General features: G+C 40.0%; 1 protein-coding gene across 1 annotated transcript; it reads left to right on the plus strand.

The window, feature by feature from the left end:
- Positions 1-75: 75 nt before the first annotated feature.
- Positions 76-18722, plus strand: LOC104330961 (betaine--homocysteine S-methyltransferase 1). The gene is made up of 8 exons (XM_075446897.1): positions 76-185; positions 4473-4605; positions 8651-8769; positions 10689-10880; positions 11469-11616; positions 12504-12686; positions 15948-16176; positions 16686-18722. The coding sequence occupies exons 1-8, from the start codon at positions 147-149 to the stop codon at positions 16858-16860; spliced, it is 1218 nt and encodes a 405-aa protein (XP_075303012.1). The 5' UTR covers positions 76-146; the 3' UTR covers positions 16861-18722.
- The last annotated feature ends 6793 nt before the right edge of the window (positions 18723-25515 follow it).

Genomic DNA, 25515 nt, shown 5'->3' on the forward strand with positions numbered 1-25515 from the left:
CCAGGGGTGCCGCCCGCAGCGCTGCCCACCGCTGCCTGCCTCCTCCCCGGGCTATAAAAGCGCGGCCCCAGCGCTTGCCGTTATCTTCAGCTTCGCGCCGAGCCGTCGCGGCGAGCTCGGGCAGCCAGCGTTCCCGGCCGAGGAAGATGCTGCCGATCGGGAAGGCCACGAAGCCGGGCAAGAGGGTAATTCCCCTTCCCCCGCTCAGCCCCGGTCCCCTGCTCCCCGCGGGTCCGCCCCGCCCCGCTCCGCTGCCCGGCGTGGGGACAGCCCAGGCGGCAGGGGGAAGGCGGCCGGGCGCCGGCCCTCGCAGCGATCCGGGGCAGCGCCCGGCCGCCCCTCCGGCCTCTTGGGGCTCCCCTGCCCGGGGGTCCCCTACCTGAGGGAGGAGGGCTCTCCTGGGGCTCCCCTGCCCAGAGGGCTCTCCTGGGGGGCCGTTGCGGAGCTGGCGCAGCCCGCGGACGGAGCTTCTGTCAGCCTCCCTTCTGCCAACACAGGTACGCTGTGCTTCCGCAGGTAAGCCCGTGTTGTGAAAGCTACAGTAACACCATAACGATGCCTGTTCGGCATCGAGCCGTGAAAGACGTTTGGACACTGTTCGCTAGGAGATAGACTAGGCTGAGCTTAATGCTGTAACAGCTCATAGCACTTTGATTTCTCTGGATGCATAGACTAGAGCCACCAAAGTTCAAAACCGTTTTGCTTAATATTATTTGATATGCAAACTAAGCAGCGCTTGCAACACATTAAAATCATCAATATTTTAAGCATAAACCGTTACTGGATTTCTGTCTCCAACATCCTGCCAGTTCTAATTAAAAGCCCCAAATTGCTCTTCCCTTGATTTATATGACTGAATACCAATTGCGTTTGTAATATGAGCGCTGACTCCAGTATGCACATGGCCTTTGCACCCTCATTTAGGCAAAGAAATAAGCCAGTCTAAAAAGCTACCCAGCCATCAGCTGCTCTGGCCATTGATACATAAGCAATGTCTAAACCTAACTCTGACACGCACCGGTACAGCTACCCTGCACTGCTGCTTGGGAGGGTCAGTGGAACTGTGTACTCTGCCTGATGTTCAGAAGGACACTACTGTTATTAATGGGACACTTCTTACTTAGAACTGGCTTTGCTTGTTTTTATGTTGGACGGTTGGACTTGATGATCTTACAGGTCTTTGCCAAGCTGAATGATTCTATGATTCTTTGTGTAATGTAGAAGTCTAGAGTAAAAGAACAGAGGATATGGGAAGAAGTCTATGACCTCGAGGCCTTTCAGGCAGATCAGTTATAAAGGAAGCAGGTGGGGAGGTATTTGTTCTGCTTTTTATTTTCTGGCATGTACCGTTGCCACCTAACTTTAGACACCTAGCAGAAGGCAATTGCCCTAAGTTCCCCTTCAAGGCAATGGACAGAGATAAGCTTTTCTTGATAAGCTCACTTAAGATCTGAATAGTTGTTTTGAGATGCTTTTTTTGTCTCCACTGATGGAAAGGTAGGATATAGGTAGACCAAGCAGGCTTTTCAATTAATATGGTTCAGTTACACTCCTAAAAGTGGTTGAGGGATTATCTTCATACAGACATTTGCATTCTTTCCATGGATAGAGGTATGGACTGTGTGGTGCAACTTCATTCATGGTAGCAAAAGTAAAGCAGTGAAAACATGCCTCAAAAAAGCCTTGGTTAACTTTTTACAGGTACTGTTTCTTATTATTTAATACCACATCTGTATACACCTGACAGTACAATTTTGATCTGGATTGGGCTTGAGCACACAGCTGTAGGTCTCCAGGGCAGAACAAAACAACATTGATGCTGAACTTATGCTAGCCATATACTGATTGAACCAATGGTGTTTTTACCCAGTATAGATAAAGTAAAAATGGTGTGAGGGGATGATATCAGACCTATAATAAAGTTTGCAAAAAAGTTTTTTCCATTTTAGGCTAATCTGAGCTGACAAAGTAAGTTTGTATTAAGTTCTTTGTGCTTTGTAGTTATATCACCTGCTATTAGATGCCCCAATGCTAGGTTTAATATATCACAATATATTATGTATTAAGATGCCATGGCCTTTTGAGTCATGGCTTATATTGCTTCTGTGTGTCAAAAATGAAGATTATTTTAAAATGCAGTTTAAAAAAGCTAGAACTGTGAAGGAAAACTGCTGTTAAATCCTAGCAGTGACTTGTTAAAAGAAAAAAATCTGTTGGCTGCAGGGCATTTAAATATAATATCTATATATGATGTCAACATGTATCTATTACTTAATGTTCAGTTATCAAGCAACAACTGAGACTGCTTGTACGTTAAAGATTTTTTTTTCCTCCGCACTCCTGTTCTCTGCATATTAAACTTCTGAAGTCGGTTCTGTCTATAAAAGATTCCTTTGCAGGCAGAGGAAGCAGGGACTCAACCAGTGTTCCCTTGGCTGCTTTTCTCTGGCCCTATTTGTAGCATTCTGTTAACACTGCAAATTAGTTGATCGCAAACACAAGCTTTACAAAGTCTTCTGACATTTGCCCTTAGAACAGAATTGCCCTAATAGACAAGCATAACTGGTAGACTCATTGAAAATTACTGAGTTTTGGAGATTGACTTTTGCCCTGGTCCTGCTGAAATAAAGATATAACACTTTATTAAAGTTATAAAATTAATCAGGTCAATATTTTGGCAAGTCCACAATGTGCAATGGAATGTAATGTGTGAATTTAAAGACTCGCAAGCCAACACTTGACCAAGCTGGTATCTCTGCACAGCAGCACTGTACAGAGACGTCCTGCTGCCTTGCTGCCGTGTCAGTGCCCGAGCCAGAAATTCTGACCCTCTCAGCTCGGCTGTGTAGCCTCCAAGTAGCCTTACACTGCTATGCTTGGTACTGAAACTGGAATAGTTGTCACATTGCTCCTTCTTGTTGGAAAGGCATGTTCTCATCCTGCCTAAAGGGTGGTGCAGAGATGTTGTGTTTGTCTTTCCTGGACGTACAGTGCAAGATAATTGACTTAATGAAGGAGAAATTATCAAGAAAGAAATTCTGCTAGAGATTGGAGGCTAATTGTCAAAAAATCCTCTTCCTCTCATCATGAAAACCACACTCAACTCTACCTCCACAAGGCTTTTCTTTTAACTACTCCCTGAAATTTCGTCTACTGAAATGCTAGTGTGCCATCAAGAAAAGATAACTATGGAGGGAAATTTCAGTCTTACTTTTGATTAATTCTTTTCCTGTATCCAGTACAGGAAAATTAACATTAACATTACATTGTTAATGTAATAGGTCTGCATTCATCCACTTTTTAAAGTAAACAGAATTATGGTAGTAATCCAATTGCAAAAATTAGTCCTATTTAATTTAATAGCAAGGTACTTTTTGAAAAATTTGAACAAGCCAATGAAGCAATGAAAGGAATAAAAAAAATAACATTTATTAGGTACAACCAATATATGTCATTCTCACATTTTTCAGTTTTACAAAAAAAACGATTACCACTTTCCTTGCATTAGCATGGTATTCAAGGCAGAAGCAAGGTTAATCACAGAGTGCTACAAGGTTTGTAATCTGGCATCTTAAAACGTTCCAGGGCTGTGCAAAACAAGCAGAATTTTCTTTCATTTTGCAAGTCTACGTAAGCAAACCCAGGTGAGTAAAAAGTGTGTGAGAAAATGGAGGCTGGCATTTTGAGATGTGTTTTATTTGGTAAGAAATTGTTACATGCTTACTTTTCTGTGATGCCTGTTGTGCCATCTTGTGTCACAAGCTACTTGTGCTGAGGCTCTGTCAAGATGGCATTTGTAGCTAAAGAGCAGAAGAGCTAACAAAGAGGTCAGTGACACTAGTGTTTCATTTTAAGAAGTTTCTCATGTATTTTATAGGAGAATTTGAGACTGTTTTACTAGTGACAGGATGAGAGGAAATGGCCTCAAGTTGTGTCAGGGGAGGTTTAGATTGGATATTAGGAAAAATTTCTTTACTGAAAGAGTTGTAAAGCATTGGAACAGGCTGCCCAGGGAAGTGGTGGAGTCACCATCCCTGGAGCTGTGCAAAAAACGTGTAGATGTGGCACTTCAGGACATGGTTTAGCAGGCATGGTGGTGTGGGTTTGACAGTTGGACTTGATGGTCTTGTCCAACCTTAATGATTCTGATTCTTTCATAGGAATGGAATTGGACCACTGACTTCTAGTTTTGGGGGCTATATCTCTGGAATACAAGAAAACTGACTAATGAGAAGTCCTACGTAATATATAAGCACATATTAAAGCCTTATGTTGCAGAACAGACCATCTAACATTCTTTAAAAAGAATTTCAAGAATAAAATTGATTACTTTTTATTATTATGGCAAAGATGTTTCTGATAGCCCACAAACATTAACCTGCTTTCCAGATACAGGAAATGGCAACAAAGAGAAAGGAAGACCACAAAACTAAAGAACTGGAATTGTTAACCTTTTGTCCTGCTTTCTTCAGGGTATTCTAGAGCGCTTAGATGCTGGAGAAATTGTGATTGGAGATGGAGGATTCGTCTTTGCTCTTGAAAAGAGGGGATATGTAACAGCTGGTCCTTGGACTCCTGAAGCAACAGTAGAACACCCAGAAGCAGGTCAGTTTCACTGGGAAATGGTAATCCCATAGTGAATGTAAACATGGTTGGCTAAATAATAAATATGTAGGAACTTGTAGGTTTTTAAATAGAAGTGTTCCTTGGTACTGTAGAATTACACTGTTAAGAACAGCCTAATAACCTGTAGACCAAATGCTCATCTTACCACTTTTTCTTGCTCTAACACTGACGAAAAGCAGTTGGCTGGGTAGGAATGAGTAGTGCAAACATACAGTGATACCTCTCCAGAACGCTCTCCCAGTCTTCAATCATTTGCAGCCCAGGGACTTTTTGACCCAGATGTGGTACCTTTGTATTTAATAACATTCAGTGATTTCTCTGTCATGGATTTGTCCAGTCTGTCCTCCAGCTGATATAAAGCTTATCATTTAAAACATCTTGTGAAAAAGAATTCTGCAGTTAACTATATGTTTTGTTGTGTTCTAGTCATTCTAGGACCTTTATATTGTTATAAATTCATACAGCTTGTTTATTAATTCTTTCAGGAAAATAGAAGCTTTTATAAACATTGGAATGGAAGAGGAGTAGTTCATGTATCTGGCTCCAGTGTGAAAAAGAGAGTGATAAACCTCGTAAGAACCTAGGAATTGCAATAAACATTTAATGGAGTAACTCTCTTAAAGTGGACAGATACAAAACGAGCAATGATTCCATGCCTTCCAGCATAAAGATTATAGTGTTTAGTGTAAATAGTACAAAAGCAGATGCCGTTATCTATTTATGTATGCTTCATTACAGGAAAGCATTTGTCCTAGTATATGATGTGCTGTTAATCCCACAAGCCAATTCAGAATACCCTGGGGAAGAAAAAAATTTCTGTTTTCTAAGTGTTTGCCCTTCCAAATTAGTCTTTCCTCTATACAGGGAAAGAAGGCAGAGGAGGGGAAGGAGGAGAAAGATCGTAGCCCTCTCTATTATTGCATTGTACAGTTTACCTACTTATTCACCCTAAGCCTTCAAGTGTTACTTTGTGTAGCATGCCTAACTTAGCGTCACAGACAGCCTCAGGGAATGCAGAGCTCCAGCAAAGGTTTGAAGAGTGATGACCTAATTTGCTGACTCTCATCTCCAGAAAAGACATCCTTTCACCCCTCCCTCTGTTTCTCTCCACCTCTACCTTTGTCTGCCCCTACACATTCCATCTTACAAATCATAGCACTTATCCCATGCTCTTTATTTCCCCTTTGCTTACTTATTTTGCACCTTAAAAGCCCTTGACCCTCTCCACATGTCCTTTCAGGAAGTGCAGGTCTGAGTCCGTGGGGAATGCACGACATTGGCTTCCACAGAGGCAAATTGGCTAAACTGGCACACAGATTTGTTTTAAAAAAAGTGATCCGTAGTCATAGTTTAGAATCCAGCCTTCTAAGAATTGCTGCTGATTTGCTAGAACGTGTTGCTCATGTCTGTAACATAGTTGCAAATTTTTAATAAGCCCCTGACAGGCTATTTATAAATACACCCTTCACTGGAAATCTGTTTGTTTCTTTTCATGCAGTGTACTGCCTGCCCTCCATTACTGCTTTTTGCTCCTGCATGCTCAAGGGTCATGTTACTTTGAAAGCAGGTGTAAAGAACAGAAGGAGCAACTGGCTGAGACAGCTGGTATGAAAACCATACAACTACCAGACTTTCTTGTCCTTGTAAGGAAGGAGGGAAAATGAAGGAGATTCCAAGAATGCAGCAAGGAAGTTCAAGGCCATTATCTCCGTTACAAGTGAGAAGTTTTGCCAGACTGACAAGTTTAGAAATGAGATCTAAATATTTCTCTTCAGCCAGATCAGATATTGCTCTGTTGTGAGCAATATGCACAGGCACTTACTGCCCCCATCTTCTGTTAGCTGGAGTCTGTTTCTTTTGTGAAATGTCCAACTCATGGTGGGTAGAAATTAAAATGCAGTGTTGTACATCTGACTCCTAAAATGTGTCAAATTGTTACTAATTGTTTAGCCTCATATGTGGCTGTTATCTCCATTTCTCAAATGCTGGAGGATAACACAGCTTCAGTAACACACTGGAAAGCACAAGAAGTAAATTACAGAATGGTTTGGGTTTTTAATAGTGCAGACTGCTGTGGCTTGATAATAGTAACAGTGCATTCTGCTGGTAAAAATGATGTGCCTGGGGCTGAGTGACATTCAGGCTGATACTTAAAAGACTATTCTTTCCCTCAAAATGTAGACCCATTCACGAGTTCTTATTCATATGTGTTAGGTAGGCAGATAAAACACAATCTATGTCACCACCCTTACTCACACAAATCCCAGGTGGTGTTCTAGGAATGCAAGAACCATATTTATAGAGCACTAACCATGGGGATAAACAAATCAGGTTTATTATGGAAATGCCATAGAGCATTTGTGAAAATACTTGTAGATTCTTTTTTCCTTTTACTATTTCCTGACTAGTTTTCATCAATGACTTCTCATGGGGGAGAACAGAAAAACAGATGACAGAAACATACAGACAGCCCCTTTAGTTGGGATCAGTAGCCTGTCTTAATGCTGGTAGGAAGAAGAATATTCCCTGTACAGAGAATGTTTTGACTCTGCATAAAGGTTGTAAGACTGAAATTTGATCCTGGTAGTTTAGGAATATTCCAGGGACGTTTTGAACTGTAGCTCTGCTATAATCTGTGTTCCTGGATAGGTCTTTGTGACTGCTGGGGAAAAAAAGCATTGTGTCAAATCACAGTGCGGTTACCCAAGGCTGTAATTAGAAATGAAATACTGTATCAGCAGTGAAAAGAAAGGGACACTACACTGTTCCTTCAATGAAAGCAGACATGCTTGCATGTATGCAGATTGACTCTAGCACCTCAAACTGCTGTTTGAGCTGCTCTGGCATAGAAGGCTGTGTTTATTGCAGCTGAAGGGAGTAATTTTATGCTCACAATACATTCACACCTTTCCCTAATCACACAGATTGTCTATAGACAATGAGGTATGATAAACCAGAACGTCAGGAAAACTTTTCCCAACATCTGCCACAGAAACAGCAGTGTTCTTGTGTCTGTGTCAGGTATCTACGGAATAAATTACTCCTGTATTTTCTATAAGCTGCTGAGCATTTTAATTCTGGTTTACATAATCAGCAGTGTTCTAGAAATTGTTATGTTGTGTGGGTATACATGTAAAATCAATTGACAGCTCCTATTCTGTTCCTGCTGTAGCAATTGCAGTGTACTGCTTACAGCAATGAAGGCTGAACTACTGTTACAGAGCCTGCTCCCAAAGTCCTAATGTAGGAAATTTGTCCATTAAAAGTAATGTCAACCTGTTCTTCAAAAGAAGTGTTGGCTCTGTAGCAAAATCATCATGTGCTGACTTAACAGAAGAATTAAGTCTGTGTTGCAAGTCACTCTTCTGGAGCACAAAATCATCTTTTAATTAAATGCGCCTTTAGCAAAATAGAGTTTGGGTTCTGGCTGACTAGACTCAGCTAGAGCTTTGTACAGGGAGAAGAACAGAAAATACAAAATAGAGGAGGTAATGGCACACTGTATTCTTCCATACAATCTTGTCCCTTAATTTGTTGCCATGATACTTTCTTCTGTTTTCTTCTTCATAGTCTAGCAGCTAAGAAAACATGGCTTTTTCATTTGATAATCTTTTTGTCTGGTATTCCGTGTTATGCTTTCACGTTCTTTTGTCAGATGTCTACTTTCCCTTCCTAAACCACTATGCAGTTCTGTAAAATGAAACTGGGAGGTCTGAAGGACAGCAGAAGGTACAATATAGGCAAGGTGGCATGCAAAACTGAATCTACTGATGAACTAAACAGAAACCTTCAGTCATTCTTAGCAGAGAATAACTAGAGAAAGTTTTCTACTTAATGTTCTTAGAGTGAGATGAAAGAAATTCTATGCAGACTGGGGTACTGCTCCTACTCTTATAATGGCTCTTCTAGTAAACAATGTCACTTATTTTACAGCAACATTACTTCAACAACCATTTAATTTTGGGATAACAACAGTAGTAACTGTACCAAACATCTCTTCTTTGCCTCTTTTAATTCTTTGCAGTTCGTCAGCTTCACCGGGAATTCCTCAGAGCCGGATCCAATGTTTTGCAGACATTCACGTTTTATGCCAGTGAGGACAAACTAGAGAACAGGGGCAATTATGTAGCTGAGAAAATAAGTGTGAGTAAAACTCTGTTTTGATGGAGATATGAAATAAAGGGATTCATTTCAAAAGGTTTAGTAGAGAGATTATTGAACACTTTCATAGTTTGTCATAACAGTTTTGTCTATATTTGAAGACCAAAGAATGAGGTGATGCAATTTTAGATTTTGGAATAGCAAGAAAGATAAGGTTAAAGGGCAAGAAAATAACAAGATGGGGCAAGGATGAAGGGAGAAAAGAGGATGCCCACATTGTATTTCTCCCATCTGAGGAGATTAGTTTACTGGAGTTCTGATACAAAGAGTATAGGAGGACTAAATGCACAGAGACCAAAACCAGTGAAGAACAGAAATGCTTTAACATCCAGAGAAAAAAAATAATTCAAAAATGGCGAAGAATCCTAGAGAATAATGAGTGGCTAATGCAGACAGAATGTTTTTTACAACCATGTCTTCAATAAAGTAACAACTAAAAAATCCAAGGCATACACTGCAGTCAATATTCCCCTTCTCATGTGTAGGAGTAATTGGTTACAGCAACAGAAGTACCATGTTGGTGTTTTCTCACCCTCTACACAAAGGGGTTGTAGGATGTTGGGTGTGTTCACTAGATATAGGCCAGTTCCACTGGGACTTCTGGCACAAATGTTTCTAGACAGTTCCTTTGAGACTAGGTTTGCCATTGAGTTTTCTCTGATTCCTTCCCCTTTGGTCCTATTGTCTATGTCAACCTCTGCAAAATAGAGACGATTCTCCAGGGAGCAGGGAGGAAGGTATATATTTGTATCTGTGAAGATAACCCAAGTCAGAAATTAGAACAGTCTGGACACTAGGGAAGCACTTGAGGCTTGATGAAGAGGTCATACCAAAATGTCATATGACAATTTATCTGAAATGCCGTACCTTTACGTTGAATAGATGCAACATTGAAATGTCTGACGTGGTAGCTCTGGAACAAGCCATGCTGCAACTCTTGCTGCCACGCAAAATTGTAAGAAGGGCCCGGAGAGCACCTGGTATTGGGAGTGCATTGCAGCAAAACTTTCAAGATTGATTTGCTGCCAGTTCTAGAAGCAGGTTCCTCCAGGTTTTAGCTGGTTTATGGCTCCACCTCCCCGCTTTCCCAAAGATGTACCTGAGCACAATTGCTAATGGAAGACAATCTGTCAGAAATAGCTTTAGAAATCAGTTGGGTCTTTTGAGGCAGCCATGGAAAACTTCAGCTGAGAGAAACCTGTGTAGATTCTAAGTAGTCTGTGGGCTGCAGAGAAACCTGCTCTAATCAGTACTTGTTATCTATCCCAAATAATGATTCTTTTCCCAGAGTCTTTTTTGCCCATCTTAACTTCTTCTCACAAGCTGTTGTAGTCATGCTGATTTAGGTACAGAGGGAATGTGTCTTTCAGTCTAGGTGAATAATTAGTGATATAGTGGTAAGTTTTCTTTTACTGTTCTTGAATTGGTAACTTTAAACTTCAGATAATTAATGATACCTGTTTTTAAAATGCCTTAACTCCATATGAATATTGTATCTTAAATTATGAAGATCATCAAAATACTAAAATACATTAAAAAAAGAAAATTGAAATTTTGTTTTCCACCCACAAAATGGCAAAAGAAAACCATACACGTAGGTATAACTAACTTAATTTCTAAGAAGAAAAGAAAATTTCACTTCACACCAAATATTTGCTTTTTATAGGCTATTTGTGTAAGAGGAATTAAGGTAATATGATAACTGAGATGTGGCAAGAAATTTGTTTCCTAACATTTGTTATTTTTTTGAAAGATGCTGATCTTCCTAATCAATATTATTGAAAAATCCACTGAAATGATAAAAGAATATGAAGAAGCCATTGTGGCTTTTGACTCTTTTTGTCTTTTTTGTGCCCTGAAATTACATGCAGGTATAACTGACATAATCTATATTCATACAGGGCCAGAAAGTAAATGAAGCTGCTTGTGACATTGCAAAAGAAGTGGCTAATGAAGGTGATGCTTTAGTGGCTGGAGGAGTTAGTCAAACACCATCATACTTAAGCTGCAAGGATGAAGCAGCCGTTAAAGCAGTCTTTCGAAAGCAACTAGATGTCTTTATGAAGAAGAATGTGGACTTCCTAATTGCAGAGGTAAATCTGTAAAAAAAAGTACGTGTCTTCAACTGGCACAGTGTTAACTTTTAGATGTCCAGTCTACTTCAGGGAGTACAAGTATATATTGCTTCTTCCTTTAAAACTTTCTGTTATGCTTTTATTTCAGTAGTATCAGGTATTTTTCTAAATGCACAGCAGCATCTGCAAGTGTCATAGAATAAGATCATGAAACAAAAACTTCTATCTCAATCAAGTCAAATTCTGTATGGTACAAAGAGGATAGATTAATGTGATCTTGACTAGTTCTTGTTTCCTCACACACACTGTAAGCAATCAACCTAAAATGACCTTTCTAGATGAAAATAGTTTTTTTGGGATAAATCCCTGATTAACTTCCTGCATGGGCATTCTTATTCTGAAACAAAAGTATCATTTTTTATTTAGTTTTACTTAGTGGCTTTTTAAAATCCTTTTTTAACTGTGTGGTCAGTAAATGCAATTGAATTCTGTTAGTGTAAATTAGAAAAGAATCAAGTTGTATTTCTGGTGAATTTGGGGTCTAGATTAACGTGTTTATGCTTCATCTCCAAAAAACAGAAGTAGTCCAGTTTTAATTTCTTTCAGTATTTTGAACATGTTGAAGAGGCTGTCTGGGCAGTTGACGTTCTAAAAGAATCTGGAAAGCCAGTTGCTGCTACGATGTGCATTGGTCCGGAAGGAGACATGCATGGTGTGCCCCCTGGACAGTGTGCTGTCCAACTGGTAAAGGCTGGTAAGAATATGTTTTAGTATGCCTTTTAAAAGTATGGAAAAAGTAAAGTCATTAAGTTCTGAGATAAATGGATGTGTATGTCAGGTAGGTAACTTCCCGATTATATGATAGAAGTTTTGACCCTATAGAAAAGTTTTGATGTGTACTTTACTAGAGCAGTCTTGTAAAAAACACATGAAAATACAGCTATGAAATCCTTGTTAACCAGGCTGGTATTAGGAGCGATAGCCACAGGCAGCGGATAATGAATAGTGCAAAATCCTAAACCTACTCAAATTTGGTTACAGAGCCAACCCCAAATTCTGGAAACATAAACAGAATCCAAAGTCACCTTTGATTCTCTCTTCATGTTTTTAGAAAAATGTGGAGCACAGTTCAAACCCAGGATGAGAGAATAAGAGGATGAAAAAATTAATTTTTTTGCCTATTGAAGGCTGTGTTTTCTGCAGGACAGGGGGAAGGGCAGAAGAAATTGATCAGGGGCACGATGAATGATGGTACAGGGATTTATTATATCTGTTCTGAACTACTCTTTTCCTTTGGAGTTAGAGTTGAAATCCAAAGGTAGAACCTGTGTTAGGAACCTGCTAGCTATTTGCATATGTGGCTGTACATAATCAGTCCTCCTTGATTAAGCACTGACAAGAAAAGCAACGGTATGAGGGTAGAAGATGTGATTCATCATCAGGAAGGTAAAGAGGAGTACAACAGAGATGTAAGTGGAATCATCAACCTCAGGAGAGTTCAGGCTGGCTCTAATTCAGCTGCCTTTTTTTCATAATGTTGGTGTACAGATGGACTGCTCTGCTTCTGGAGTGCTGTGGCTAAGCACTTTCACCTCCCACTTCCTGGAGAGATGTAACTTGAAGTTATTGTCCTCCTCCTAGGTGCTTCTATTGTTGGAGTCAACTGCCATTTTGATCCAAATACTTGCCTGGAAACTGTGAAACTGATGAAAGAGGGCTTGCAGGCTGCTAAACTGAAAGCCCATCTGATGTCCCAGCCACTTGCTTTCCATACACCTGATTGTGGAAAGCAAGGTTTTATTGATCTTCCAGAATTTCCCTTTGGTAAGACAACAGTATCTTTTTTTTTCTTTTTTTTTTTCCTTTATTGTTTGTTCCTTTCTTTCCCAGCTTTTAGTAATGCTGAAGCTGCAAGTTGTCCTTCTATGCAATAGGATGAATCCCAATTATTCTGTCTGGCATTTTCCATAGAGGGAGTGCAGTGTAATATTGGATTAAAGATCACCCACCAAATGAGAGTACTTCAGCAGTATCACAGTGTGTGACTGAAAATGAAACTATGATGGAAACAGTTGAAGTGGCACAACCTAAACTCAGTTAAACAATGTAGTTCTTCCTTGTGCTATAGAACCTTGTTCAAGACAGCTATAAGCAGTCCAAAGAAATGAACAAGAGCAAATACACTAAAAAATCCCCAGACTTAGATGCTTTTGCATTGGAGCTCCCCAGCATTCTGAGTTGTGACATATATCCCACAACACCTATAATGTTTACCTACATAGGGATGTAATGTACAATGCATACGGAGAACTGGGTATAGGGGCATGATTATTGCACTCATAATGGTTCAGTCTTGCAAGTGTAACTGTCTCATAGAAGTGAGATTAGAGAGAAACCAGAAGAGGGAATATGTTCTTTGATGTTGCTAACAAATGGATCAGCAGCTTGGGGATGGATTCATCACATGTATGCTCAGGAGAAATTCTACAAAGACTGAAAGATTCAGCTACTTTATGTGTGTATGAGGCTTGTGTATTTAGGGCTTATTTCCACCAAGGATGTAGAAGATCACATGCCTTTAATATAATAGAACAAAATCAGCCTAAACATATTTAAATTTATTAGAAAAATTCTTTCATTTTTAGGTGTCATACACTCTTCTTTTCAAGATCAGACTATAAAGTAAGGCACTAATACATTCAAAACTTGAATTTGTAGAAAAAAAACTTGAGATAGATGTGATTTTCAGGAACCTTTTTTTCAAATTCCTGTTTTTACATAAACAAAGGAAAGAGCATAAAGCATGAGCCTAAGGCATTCATTAAATGATAATAACATGTCTGAGTTCTGAAAATGTTCTGGGATTTTTAAAAGTGTTAGGAACTCATTTACCCTATTCATTCCTTCACATAACTCCTCTGATTGCAAGCAAAAAAAGATCAAACAGATGTAGTAAGTAATCAAGTGAATTGAAGGATTCATTCTGGTTTGTTGTGGTTCTTGGCTTGTATGCTGTAAGCAATCTGTATGAGACCTCAGCTTTCAGAAATTTCATGAGTCAATTGGAGAAGGCTGGTTCTATGAATGTTTTCAATACATAGAAGGAGCAACTGATAAGCAGTTTGGTAAATCATGATTAAACTGACCTAGTTGACTCTGGTTTTGTATAAGGCAATAAGCACAGAGGTATTTAGATATTTAAAGCATACAAAACCTCTGTACAGGCCAACAAGATCTCAGTTTCTGGAAAAGCATTTACTGTGTTACACTGGCAAATTTCAGCACCTAGATGACAGCAGTATTTCTTTGTCTGTAGATTTTTTTGCAGTTTTCTGTGTTTTCCATTCTGTGTTACTGCAATTGCTCTGAAATGTCACTAGTTAAGCAAGGATAACATTTTAGAAAGAAAGGTCCTGGTCAGTCAAAGCATACCCAATCATCTCGAGACTAGATATATAGAGGGGTTAAATCTAGGAGCAGGTTACAGTCTTCTCATAAACTGATGAAAATGTCAATCTTTTTTACTACAGATGTTAACATAAACTATTAAGCTACAGATATTTAATTCTGAATAAAGCCAAGAAAGGAAATGCATTGACAGGCATGGAAAATAGAATGTTAGTCAATTTTGGCAAGGGGAAAATCCCACAAAATGTAATCTATGTGGCAACTTCTTTTCATAGAATACTGCTTGTTTTCAATCACTATGTTTCACCACATGTGTGAATGGTTCTCATGGTGGGGTCTATCCCTGTTTCTTCAGAGAGGTGAGGTTGTTGATGTCCTTACACTCCTGAAGCACAAAGACTAATTCATAAAATCATAGAATGCTTTGGGTTGGAAGGGACCTTAAAGATCATCTATTTCTAACCCCCCTGCCATGGGCAGGGACACCTTCCACCAGACCAGGTTGCTCAGAGCCCCGTTGAGCCTGGCCCTTAACATTGCCAGGGATGGGACATCACAGTTTCTCTGGGCAACCTGTGTCAGTGCCTCACCACCCTCATCATAAGAAATTTCTTCCTAATATCTAATCTAAATCTTCTCACTTTCTGTTTAAAAATGTTGCCCCTCATCCTATCACTACACTTCCTGATAAAGAGTCCCTTCCTTTCTTTCCTGTAGGCCCCCCTCTTTCAGTACTTCAGGTACACGACTTCTTTGGCCAGAGTGTTCAGTGCACAGACATCATGCTTGCACTCACCTGATAGCCATGCTGGTTCATTTATGTATATGCAGATGTACATAAAAAGTGGGAGGATTTTTATTCCTTTATTCCTGTATTTTTGTTCCTTAAAGTTTTTTCTTCAGTCCCTGGTCTTTTCTTTCCAGTTCTGCTACTCTTGTGCCTCCTTCCCTTTGAGGTGTGCTTTTCCTTGTTCTTTTCACTTTCTATTCCTTTCCTTCCACAAGTCCTTCCTCTCAGCTCTGTTATTCCTTCACTCTGCTCATCATTGCATCCTAACTTGTCTACACACAGAACTTTCCACAAGGTATGAAGTGGTTTGAGGCAGCAGGCTACTTATGGCTGAGATTATAAGTAAGTAAGGGATGGGCTAAGAAATAGCTGCAGATCCCAGCTGTCAGTGACACAGCTGGCTGTCACTAGCTGATCATGGAAAGAAGTGTAGTAAGCATTCCTGAGGAATAATGAGCAGGCTTATTCCTATTGCAAGTAGGCTGATACCTTCTCCCTTCACAGATTTCCCAGGTACTGATTGTTTATTAGGAACTGTTTGGAAACGCAATGTAACACTGAAAGTACTCTAATACTCCAGCAAAGAACTCTGGCAGAATGGCAAGCATGCGACTTAGGGCTTGATCAGCTGAGAAGATATTAGGTGCTGTTTTGGAAGGCCAAAAAAGCTTACAACAAGCACAGCTCAGCAGAAGACAGCAGAATCTGAAAGTTAGACTCTGAAAACGTGTGTCATTAATTCTAGCTATGATAGTTCAAACATGTACATCTGCACCTACAACCAGTTTTGCAAGCAGTGTGCAAGTGTTTCAACAACGTGATTTCTTACCAAAAAATTGTGCTGAAATGTATCATGGTGGAAACTTAAGATATGAATGTCTTTGTAGGTCTGGAGCCAAGAATTGTAACCAGATGGGATATTCAAAAATATGCAAGAAAGGCCTATGACTTAGGAATTCGTTACATTGGAGGTTGCTGTGGATTTGAGCCATATCACGTCCGAGCAATAGCAGAGGAGTTGGCTCCTGAAAGGGGATTTTTGCCAGAAGCTTCTGATAAACATGGTAGTTGGGGCGATAGCCTGAGCATGCATACCAAACCCTGGGTCAGAGCAAGGTATGTATATCTGACCTGGAAAGCACACTAACATATTCCTTGCAAAGGCTTATATTGGTCCATACAGCAGACTGGTTTAACTGATATGCAGGTCTAAATATTGCTGTAAACATTCTCTATGTGTTAATAATTTTGAAGAATTAAATCTGATCTGGGAGCAGGGAAAGGGGTGAAGGGGCAGTAGGAGAGCTCCCGAAATTCTCATCCTTCTTTAAAATGAAGATTTGGTCTGAATTAATGTGAAAGTAATTCATGAAAGTTAAGATAAAAAACTGACAGACTGCTGTAAAACAGCTCCTCATGGTGAGTGGCTTACAGCGTCCCTTTCAAGAATGAAAATGTACTTCTTAAGTGTGTAGCATTTCATTGCATGCTTTCATTCATACTTCTGAATCTAAATATAAAGTCAGTGTGAGTTAAATGACCCTTTGCAATGGTCATTTAAGCCACATTTCCTTTACTATTGTGAGGTGCTGGAAATGAATGTGAATTTCCTTGTCTTTCTTTAGGGCAAGAAAAGAATACTGGGAGAATCTGAAGCCTGCTTCTGGAAGGCCATATTGTCCTTCAATGTCAAAGCCAGATGGCTGGGGCGTGACAAAAGGAGCCAGGGAGCTGATGCAACAGAAAGAAGCAACCAGTGAACAACAGCTGAAAGAGCTCTTCCAGAAACAGAAGTTCTAATCCACTGCACTTATGTATGTGTTAGAATGATTTAACTACAGATCATCTCATGCTTCACAAAAAAAATCTGTGAAGATGTGTACCCTGTTGATTTATCAGTTTATATGTAATGGAAGAGACAAAATGCAGAAAGAATGTGATCATAGATTAAATATGCCAGACCTTGATAATAAAATCTTTCTCTGGATAAATAGTTTAGAGAACACAGTCAGAAAGAAGTTTGGATTCTCATAATAATTGAGCTTCTGTTAGCTAGGTGCCATTAACTAGGTAGACACAGAAATACATGGAAGGTAATAATTTGCTCAACTCACCTGTAGAAAGAGAAAAAGCCATCTATAAATATGATATTAATGGACTTCCACTCCTGAGTCTATTTTGTTGAGGACTGCTTCAAACACACAAGCTGCCAATGCTTCAGACACAGTTATCTGTAGTCATGTTCATGACTTCAAGAGAATAAAAATAAACTGGAAAATACATCTTATAATTGGAATCAAAAGATAAGGAGAATGAAATCTCGCAGGAATTTCTTATATGCAGGAGAAAGGTTGAGAGAACTTTTAGGAAAGAGAAAAGGACAGGTAAATAACTCACTGCTTTTGTCTCAGGGTACCATGTATACAAGATTTGCTCCTCTCGAGACTAAAAGGCTTAAGAAATTATTTTGAAACAACAAAAAAGAAAGTAATATAATAGAATAGTATTGTATTATCTTCACAGCTTAAACCATGACAGCTCAAACAGAATAACATACCTCCAGTAAACAACTAATTTTCAAATGATCCAGCTGATTTCTGGAAATCTCAATGGAAATACTTGGTTATCTCAAAATAGCACTTAAAAACTGAAACTTCCTAAAATATAACTCCTGTTTATAAGAGTAGAAGAACTTTCCATGATTTTTTTTTTTTAAGCTGACTGATTCACTCTAGAATCTTAGCTATAAGAAGATATGAAAAACTATGTTAGGCAATAGATCGATCCACCTAAGTTGCATTGATCTCCACAAGCTTAACATGAGTGAACAGTGTGCTGCTGCAGCAAAGACAGCCAACAGGATGCTGGGTTGCATCAACAAGGGCATCACCAGCAGAGATAAAGAAGTCATTATCCCACTCCGCTCAGCACTTGTCAGGCCACACCTGGAATATTGTGTTCAGTTTTGGTCCCTGCTATGCGAAAAAGATGTGGACAGGCTGAGAGGGTCCAGAGAAGGGCCACAAAGATGATCAAAGGACTGGGAACCCTGCCATATGAGGAAAGGCTGAGAGAATAGGGTTTGTTCAGTCTTGAGAAAAGCAGACTTAGGGGAGACCTCATCACCATCTTCCAGTATTTAAAGAGTCGCTACAAAGAAGATGGAGATTTCATTTTTACAAGGAGCCACATAGAAAAGGTGAGGGGTAATGGGTACAAGTTACTCCTTGGGACATTCCAATTGGACACAAGGAAAATTTTTCACAATAAGACCAGTCAGCCATTGGAATAATCTCCCCAGGGAAGTGGTGCCTTCCCCAATATTGGACAATTTTAAGATTCAGCTGGACACTGTGCTGGACCATCTTGTCTAGTCTGCTCTTTTGCCAGGAAAGGTTGGAACAGATGATCCTTGAGGTCCCTTCCAACCTGCTATTCTATGAAGTTAAGAAAACCCATGGACATTGCACATTGAATTTGTTGAGAAGGATTTTTCTCAGGAAGGGTATCACTACACCTGGAATCCATAAAGGACACATTTCTATAGTTTATTTTTGTGAACTACCATACAACTTAGATTTCTCTCTAGAATCTCATTCCCACCCATTCTACATTAAAGCCAGTACCTTTATAAAAGTATCATTATCAAAGTTAACGTTGAAGGCTTTTGTTGGACTACTTTTTGTGTATAAGCTTGTTTTCATTATTTCTACCCATGTTGACATTCTGCAGTTCAGGAAATATTTAAATATGCAACACTTTAATGGAAAACCTCAGGTATCTTTTTCAGAGTGTTATTGGCAGATTTTAGAAAAAGCCATCTGCCTTCACCAAGGTTATAATAAATTGAAATAGTTACTAGCTGGAAATTTTGCCTGAAAGCCAAAAGTAGACAAATTGAGAAAGTAGGTATTTTAAAGTGTAGATTATTTGGAAAGCGTCCATGTTAACTATATATGCACTACATTAAATTCATTTCCTTCCTAAACCCCTCTGGACATTCGCCCTGGAGAAAGTAGAGTAGTGCAAAATCTGTAAAGCAAAAGAGACAGATCTTTGATCACCACCAAAATGCATGCAGCATTAAAGATGCATGCATGATAAAGTGGCTTAAAATACAAGTTACGATTCATAAAGAAGTGTTTTGAACAATCATTACTAGTTTAGGGACTTCCTTGCCAAAGGATGCATCATACTCTATATAAAGCAGCTGGACTGCTTATTTTGAAGCTGTACAAACATGCAAAAATTTGTACTGAAGTGAATGAGTTTACTTCAAAACACAGAATACTGAAGAACCATGGCATTTAAGAAGAAGACAAAATATGTCTTTAAGCATTTATTTGTAGACACCCAGTTGAAAAAGGATGAATTTTAAGACACTAGCAATGATTAGAAATATTTAAGAGGCTATTTGAAGCCAGTCAAAATGAGAGTTGACCCTGTTTGATTCATATCACAGGATGGATTTAGAGAGAAATTGACAGTGGGATTAAAACAAGTTGACAGGCTGTTTTATTGATATCTGCAGTAACTCCAAACTATCAGAGAAACACCCCAACACACATAACCCTCAAAAAACAAACCGAAAAACCCCTCACCCAAGCAGCCAAGCCAACAAAGCTTTATTTCCCATTTCTTTCTGTGTAATATCTTAGTGACAGGTAAGGGACCTGTTAGATTAATTAAAGCTTTCTAATGGTTTTAATAACCATGGCTTCTTAAGAAAGTAAGACAGGCTGACAGCAGAATCCCAGGAAATTTGTTTCCTTAGAAAGCCTGTCTGAAAACTTAGACAGGAAATGAAAGGGCTTTAGAAGGTCAACTCTTGTATTTAGTACCCCAAGGCAAGATCAGCTATTTCATTGGGGAAGACATTTTTTTAACCTGTTTGGAAACACATCTAATGATGGAGCTTCCCTGCCAACCCCAGGCAGTCTGGTTATTTCTTCTTAACAAATCTTTCCTAATTTGAATATTCCTTAATGGAATTTAAATCCATTCTTTTTTTCCAGCTCATTACAGACATGAAGAATTTATTGCCTTTATCTTTGCTGAAGTCTTTCATACATTTGAAAATTTACACACATTCCTTTTTTCTCTCTCAGCTGAACAGACCCTGTTCATTCAATCTTTCCCTGTGGCTTCTGAGTCTGTGATTCATCATAAACTCAGAGCTCATCTCCATCAGATCTTTTTCTAGGGCTTCACATCTCTATGGCTTTTTTTTTTTTTTTTTTTATTTACCTGCAAGCAGAATTGAAGAGATCTGAACTTTGGAAATTCAGATCCAGAAGAGAAAATCCAACATCTTTGCTATCTAAAGAATAAACCTTTATGCACTAGGCTGAATGCCAGGACAAGAGGGGTCTGAACAAACCATAAACTTCAGAAACTGTATACAAGCTCTGTGCCGCACACGAGAAGATGGATACATTTTCAGTCAGCTCCGAAGTTTTATAGAACTCCATGCCAGAAAAGGCCTATAAACCTGCTGTTTAATGGTCAGGTGTTGGCCTGTAAACTGCCTGATTACAGGTGTTGGCCTGTAAACTGCAGAAAAGCAAGGAGGGGTTTTTTATAAAGAAGAAAATTTTGGAGGAAGGTACAAAATCACTGAAAACCTTGGGTCTTTCCCTATTCTTTTGAAAAAAGGGTTTTCTAGGAATCCCACAAAATATGAAATCTCCACATACCACATATTTCTTCCTAAAGCGGTTTATAGCTCATGCCTTCTTTTTCAATTCTACAGACAAACGCAGTGGCAGGTTCAGTGACATTTTTTAACCTACGCATTAAAAGAAGTGGATTCATATATCTGTCTTGTTCTACATCGTTGACTTTATAAAACATTGAACATAAACTAATCTCATTTCATCCTGCAATGCATTGAATTGTTTTAAGTATAGACATCATTGAAATAGGATAGGCAGAATGTGATATACATTATTTCAGCATTTTGTGTTATTACAGAATTCTTCATTACCTTCTCTTTATGTTCCACTTTATTGAGAGAGATGGTATCTGGCATAAGTTTTATATGAATTATCCACCTCCACTAGATACGATTTCACTGAACTGCGATACTAAATTTGGTGATTGGTGTATACCTCTGTATGTACACAACTCAAAGAGACTACAATCAATTACATCCAAACTTTAGGAACCTGAAGATGGAATTTCCATATATTTTGGTCAATTTCACCTCAGAGCTTCTGTGTCCAGTACAGTTGTAAATCTGAAAAGAAAATCAAATTTGATTAAGAGGACTCGATGCAATCAGAGTGGAGGGTAGTTGCTAAGGAATTAGTTTCAAAGCAGACTGAAGAAATAGGGAATAGGGAGAAGAAGCACGGTTCTATCTCACAACTAACAAAGCAACAGCAAACATGCATCGAATCAAACAAAGCTTTACAAGCTGTACCAGTTATCGATGGGTGGTTTAAGAGTGTTTTGTAGCATTCATTTGCAAGTATTTGCACAACCTCATTTCAGAGCAATTTAAGAAGAGATCCAGTGACAAATGAAACATGGCAGGGAAATTGTCACAGGCAAACAAGCCCCACTTTGCAAGTCACCTGTTTGCAAATGAAGAGTGCTAGAAAGACACCAAACCTGTTCAGCCCAGCAGGCTAGTCTTTGCCTTTTGGCAGACAGGGTAACAAGCTTTATAGCAGGTGTTATGCAAAATCCCTTGGCCAATCCTTATTTCTAATCAAACAAACAAACAAAAAAAGTAGGGCAGTTCCACTCAAGAGAAAACAAGGATAAAAAGTCTGTACTATTCTCCGGGTCAAGCAGCAGTGTTCTTCTGCCACATTTGGAAGAGAGGTCTTTTCCTGTAAAAGAAAGGCTTGTATGCAGGAAAGTTTGCATGTTCTTTTCAATTATGTGAGCTGTCCTGCTGGAAGATCCTGCTGGCTCTACCTACAAACTTTTCTGTAAAATGGCATTTCTCAGTAGTATCACAGTGCTACAGCTTCATGGAAATACAAAGATACGTATTATTAAGGCAAAGGCTTTTTAAAAATATTGTTTCTCAGTATATAGTTTCTACTCAGACTTTTTCTGTATGATGAAATCTCATCAAATTATATTTTAGAAACACAGGTTTGTAGCACTGTGCAAATACTGCCTCCTGGCGATTCTTTGTATGGCTACGGGAAGGGGGAAGGTGGACCCTCAAGTGGCTTCTCAGGTTTGTATACACAGAGAGAACTCAGAAGAGCAACTAACTTCTATTTAATTTCAGAACAGACTTAGTAACATCTGTATTTGTCACTTAGCAAGGAAGTGTTTTCTTTATGAAAACTGTCAAAACTAATTAAGTCTCGTGCAGCGTTTCAGTCTTATTTTAGTGCCAGAATAAAAGGACTGGACTGCAGTTTGTCAGCTCTTATTTTAAAAACTCATATGGCATACAATGTAGACAAACATTTTAAATTATAAGGAACAGGACAGTGGAGAAAAAAAGTTGAAATGTAGTTAACAAATATAAAACTTAAAATACATCTAAACACCACCTTCTCCTCACCTCTCCTCTGACACTACTCCAAAGTCCCAACATTATTAGAATGCAGAATTTCCAAAGGTTAATTCTTAGTGTCTAAGAAATTTAACCAGACATCCTTAAATCTGCCTACTTGTGTGTTTGTCTTACAAAGTCAGTAACACAGAGGCAAAGAGACGCTGTGTGTAATATTAAATGCCATACAACATTGCAACTACTGCACAATAGGGCAGAATTTAGCTGATCTGACAGACATGCAGTGCTGCATCCCTTGTAGCCACTGCTTTCTGCAGGGCTCGACCTTGCCAGGTTTCTGTCTGCTATCCTGGCAAGATTGCCCTATAGCTGAACAGCAAATCGAGGCTATATTCTTTAAACCTTCTACTGTCTTTCTGGATGCTTTTTTTCATATGAGAATTCTTGCCTCAGACAAATAATTGTTATTCCACCCTACTTTAAGACTGCTACACCTATGTTTAATGTGACTGGTTCTGCTGGTTCTGCTAGGCAGACAGGACTCTTCAAGATAATTAGTGTTTGCACCATTGACCTGAAAGACAACCTGCATTTTTTTTTTGGACCTGAAGCCGTATGTGCTCCATTCTATTCACACTGATACAGCAGCACAAAGGGACAGAAACTGGATTAGCTCTGTTTGCCTGGAAATGAAGCAATCCTTGGGTGGCATAAAGATGATACGCCCGACCCACCTACCAGCTTCTTCCCACACGTGGCAGTATGGAACATTGCAAAGGTGTGAGAGTGTGGCCAGGACAGAACACACTCCACTTGCCATTGGCTAGAAAATTAAAATAGTTCATCAGTTTTGTCACGTAAGCCTGCGGAAGGACAGCTACATAAAAGTACAAAAGTAAAGAATTATGGTCTCTTCATGCTTTACATTTATGCTGTGCAGAATTATTACAAACTGCCCAAGGTGTAACAGCATAGGAACTCAGACCTTTGATCTTTACTTGTAATTTTTAGCAGAATATTTAGTTTTGAGTACCCTGAGGTGTTACTGAAAACCTGTGTCAAAAAGTTGTCCTCAGCTGAGGATAGAAAGGAGATAGGAGTATGTCCAAATCGTAACTGCCAGCACTTTCAAAACTCTATACGGAAAATTGTTTGGCCAAACAAGGATTTGGCCCTTGGTTCAAAGCTTCATGCACAAACCATGCAGAAATCGTCTGCAAACCTGACTAGCTATTCTGTTCTCACTAATATATGCAGAAAATCATGGCTCTAAATCAGTATTGCCTTGGATTATTAATAGTTGGGCACATCACAGGTGAGCATTAAAAGCCGACAGACCAAAGCACTTCACTCCAGACCTCTGGGCTGGTGTGCTTCCCTGCAGCGTAGCTGAGTAGCCAGGATCAAGGCAAACCGACAATCACACAGGGTAGCTAACCATACCAGAGGCACTAGACGTGTGGGTGGACTGCCTTCACTATAAGGCAGGCCTTTACTGTTCATGACTTGGTTTAATAGTCTGGCTGGAACAGGATCTGTTTTAATAGGCTGTATGGCTAACAAACAGTTATTTATCTGAAGCATAAAGAGATTTCTGAGTAACATAGCCTATTCTATTTGGCTTCTTTGATCACAGGGAGGTGTACACAGCACCACGCCTGCTGGCGACAGGTGGATCGCAGCTGTCTCAAAGGGGAAAAAGGATTCTTGGCCACGAGCTGGCGGGGCTCATTGAGAGGGCTTTAAACTAGGTTCGAAGGGGGAAGGGGACATCGCCCAGCTCACTAGGGACGAGCCCAGGCTTGGAGTGCCAGGGTCAGGGGTGAGACTGACAGCCCAGCTCAAGTGTGTCTATACCAACGCACGTAGCATGGGCAATAAACAGGAGGAGCTGGAAGCCATTATACAGCAGGACGGCTGTGACTTGGTCGCCATCACAGAAATGTGGTGGGACAACTCGCATGACTGGCATGCTGTCATGGATGGCTACAGACTCTTTAGGAAAGACAGACCAACAAGGAGAGGTGGTGGAGTTGCTCTATATGTGAGGGAGCAACTGGAATGCATTGAGCTTGGCCTGGGGGCAAATGAGGAATGAGTTGAGAGCTTGTGGGTTAGAATTAAGGGACAGGCTCACACAGGTGACATTACAGTGGGTGTGTACTACAGGCCACCTGACCAGGAAGAGGAAATTGATGAGGCCTTCTACAGGCAGCTGCAAGCAGCCTCACAATCACAGGCCCTGGTTCTCATGGGGGACTTCAACCACCCTGACATCAGCTGGGAAGACCATACAGCTAGGCAGGTGCAATCCAGGAGGTTCCTACAGAGCATCGATAATAACTTTCTGATGCAAGTGGTGGAGGAACCAACAAGGAAAGGTGCTCTGCTGGACCTTATATTAACAAACAAGGAGGGACTGGTGGAGGATGTGAAGGTCGGAGATAGACTCGGCTGCAGTGACCATGAAACAGTCAAGTTCAGGATCCTGCGTGGAGGAAGCAGGGTGATAAGCAGGATCAAAAGCTTGGACCTCAGGAGGGCTAACTTCATCCTCTTCAAGGAGCTACTGGGAGGAATCCCATGGGTCAGGGCTCTCGAAGGCAGGGGGGTCCAAGAGTACTGGTCACTCTTTAAACATCACTTCCTCCACGCTCAGGAGCGGTGCATCCCCCTGAGAAAGAAATCGAGCAAAGGAGGCAGGAGACCTGCATGGTTAAACAAGGAGCTTCTACCGGAGATCAGATGGAAGAGAAGGGTCCATGGAATGTGGAAAGAGGGGCAGGCCACTTGGGAAGAACACAGGAATGTGGTCAGAGCGTGCAGGGATGTGATGAGGAAGGCCAAAGCCCACCTGGAATTGAAGCTGGCAAGGGATGTCAAAAACAACAAGAAGGGCTTCTTCAACTACATCAGCAGCAAACGGAAGGCTAGGGACAACGTGGGGCCGCTGCTGAATGAGGCGGGTG

The sequence above is a fragment of the Opisthocomus hoazin genome, chromosome Z (assembly GCF_030867145.1).
Source record: "Opisthocomus hoazin isolate bOpiHoa1 chromosome Z, bOpiHoa1.hap1, whole genome shotgun sequence".
In the NCBI taxonomy this organism is placed as follows: Eukaryota; Metazoa; Chordata; class Aves; order Opisthocomiformes; family Opisthocomidae; genus Opisthocomus; species Opisthocomus hoazin.

Coding starts and splice junctions, on each gene's coding strand:
- LOC104330961 (XM_075446897.1), top strand. CDS start 147: ATGCTGCCGATCGGGAAGGCCACGAAGCCGGGCAAGAGG. Junction 4,606..8,650: donor AGTAGAACACCCAGAAGCAG/GTCAGTTTCACT, acceptor AATTCTTTGCAG/TTCGTCAGCTTCACCGGGAA. Junction 12,687..15,947: donor TCTTCCAGAATTTCCCTTTG/GTAAGACAACAG, acceptor ATGTCTTTGTAG/GTCTGGAGCCAAGAATTGTA.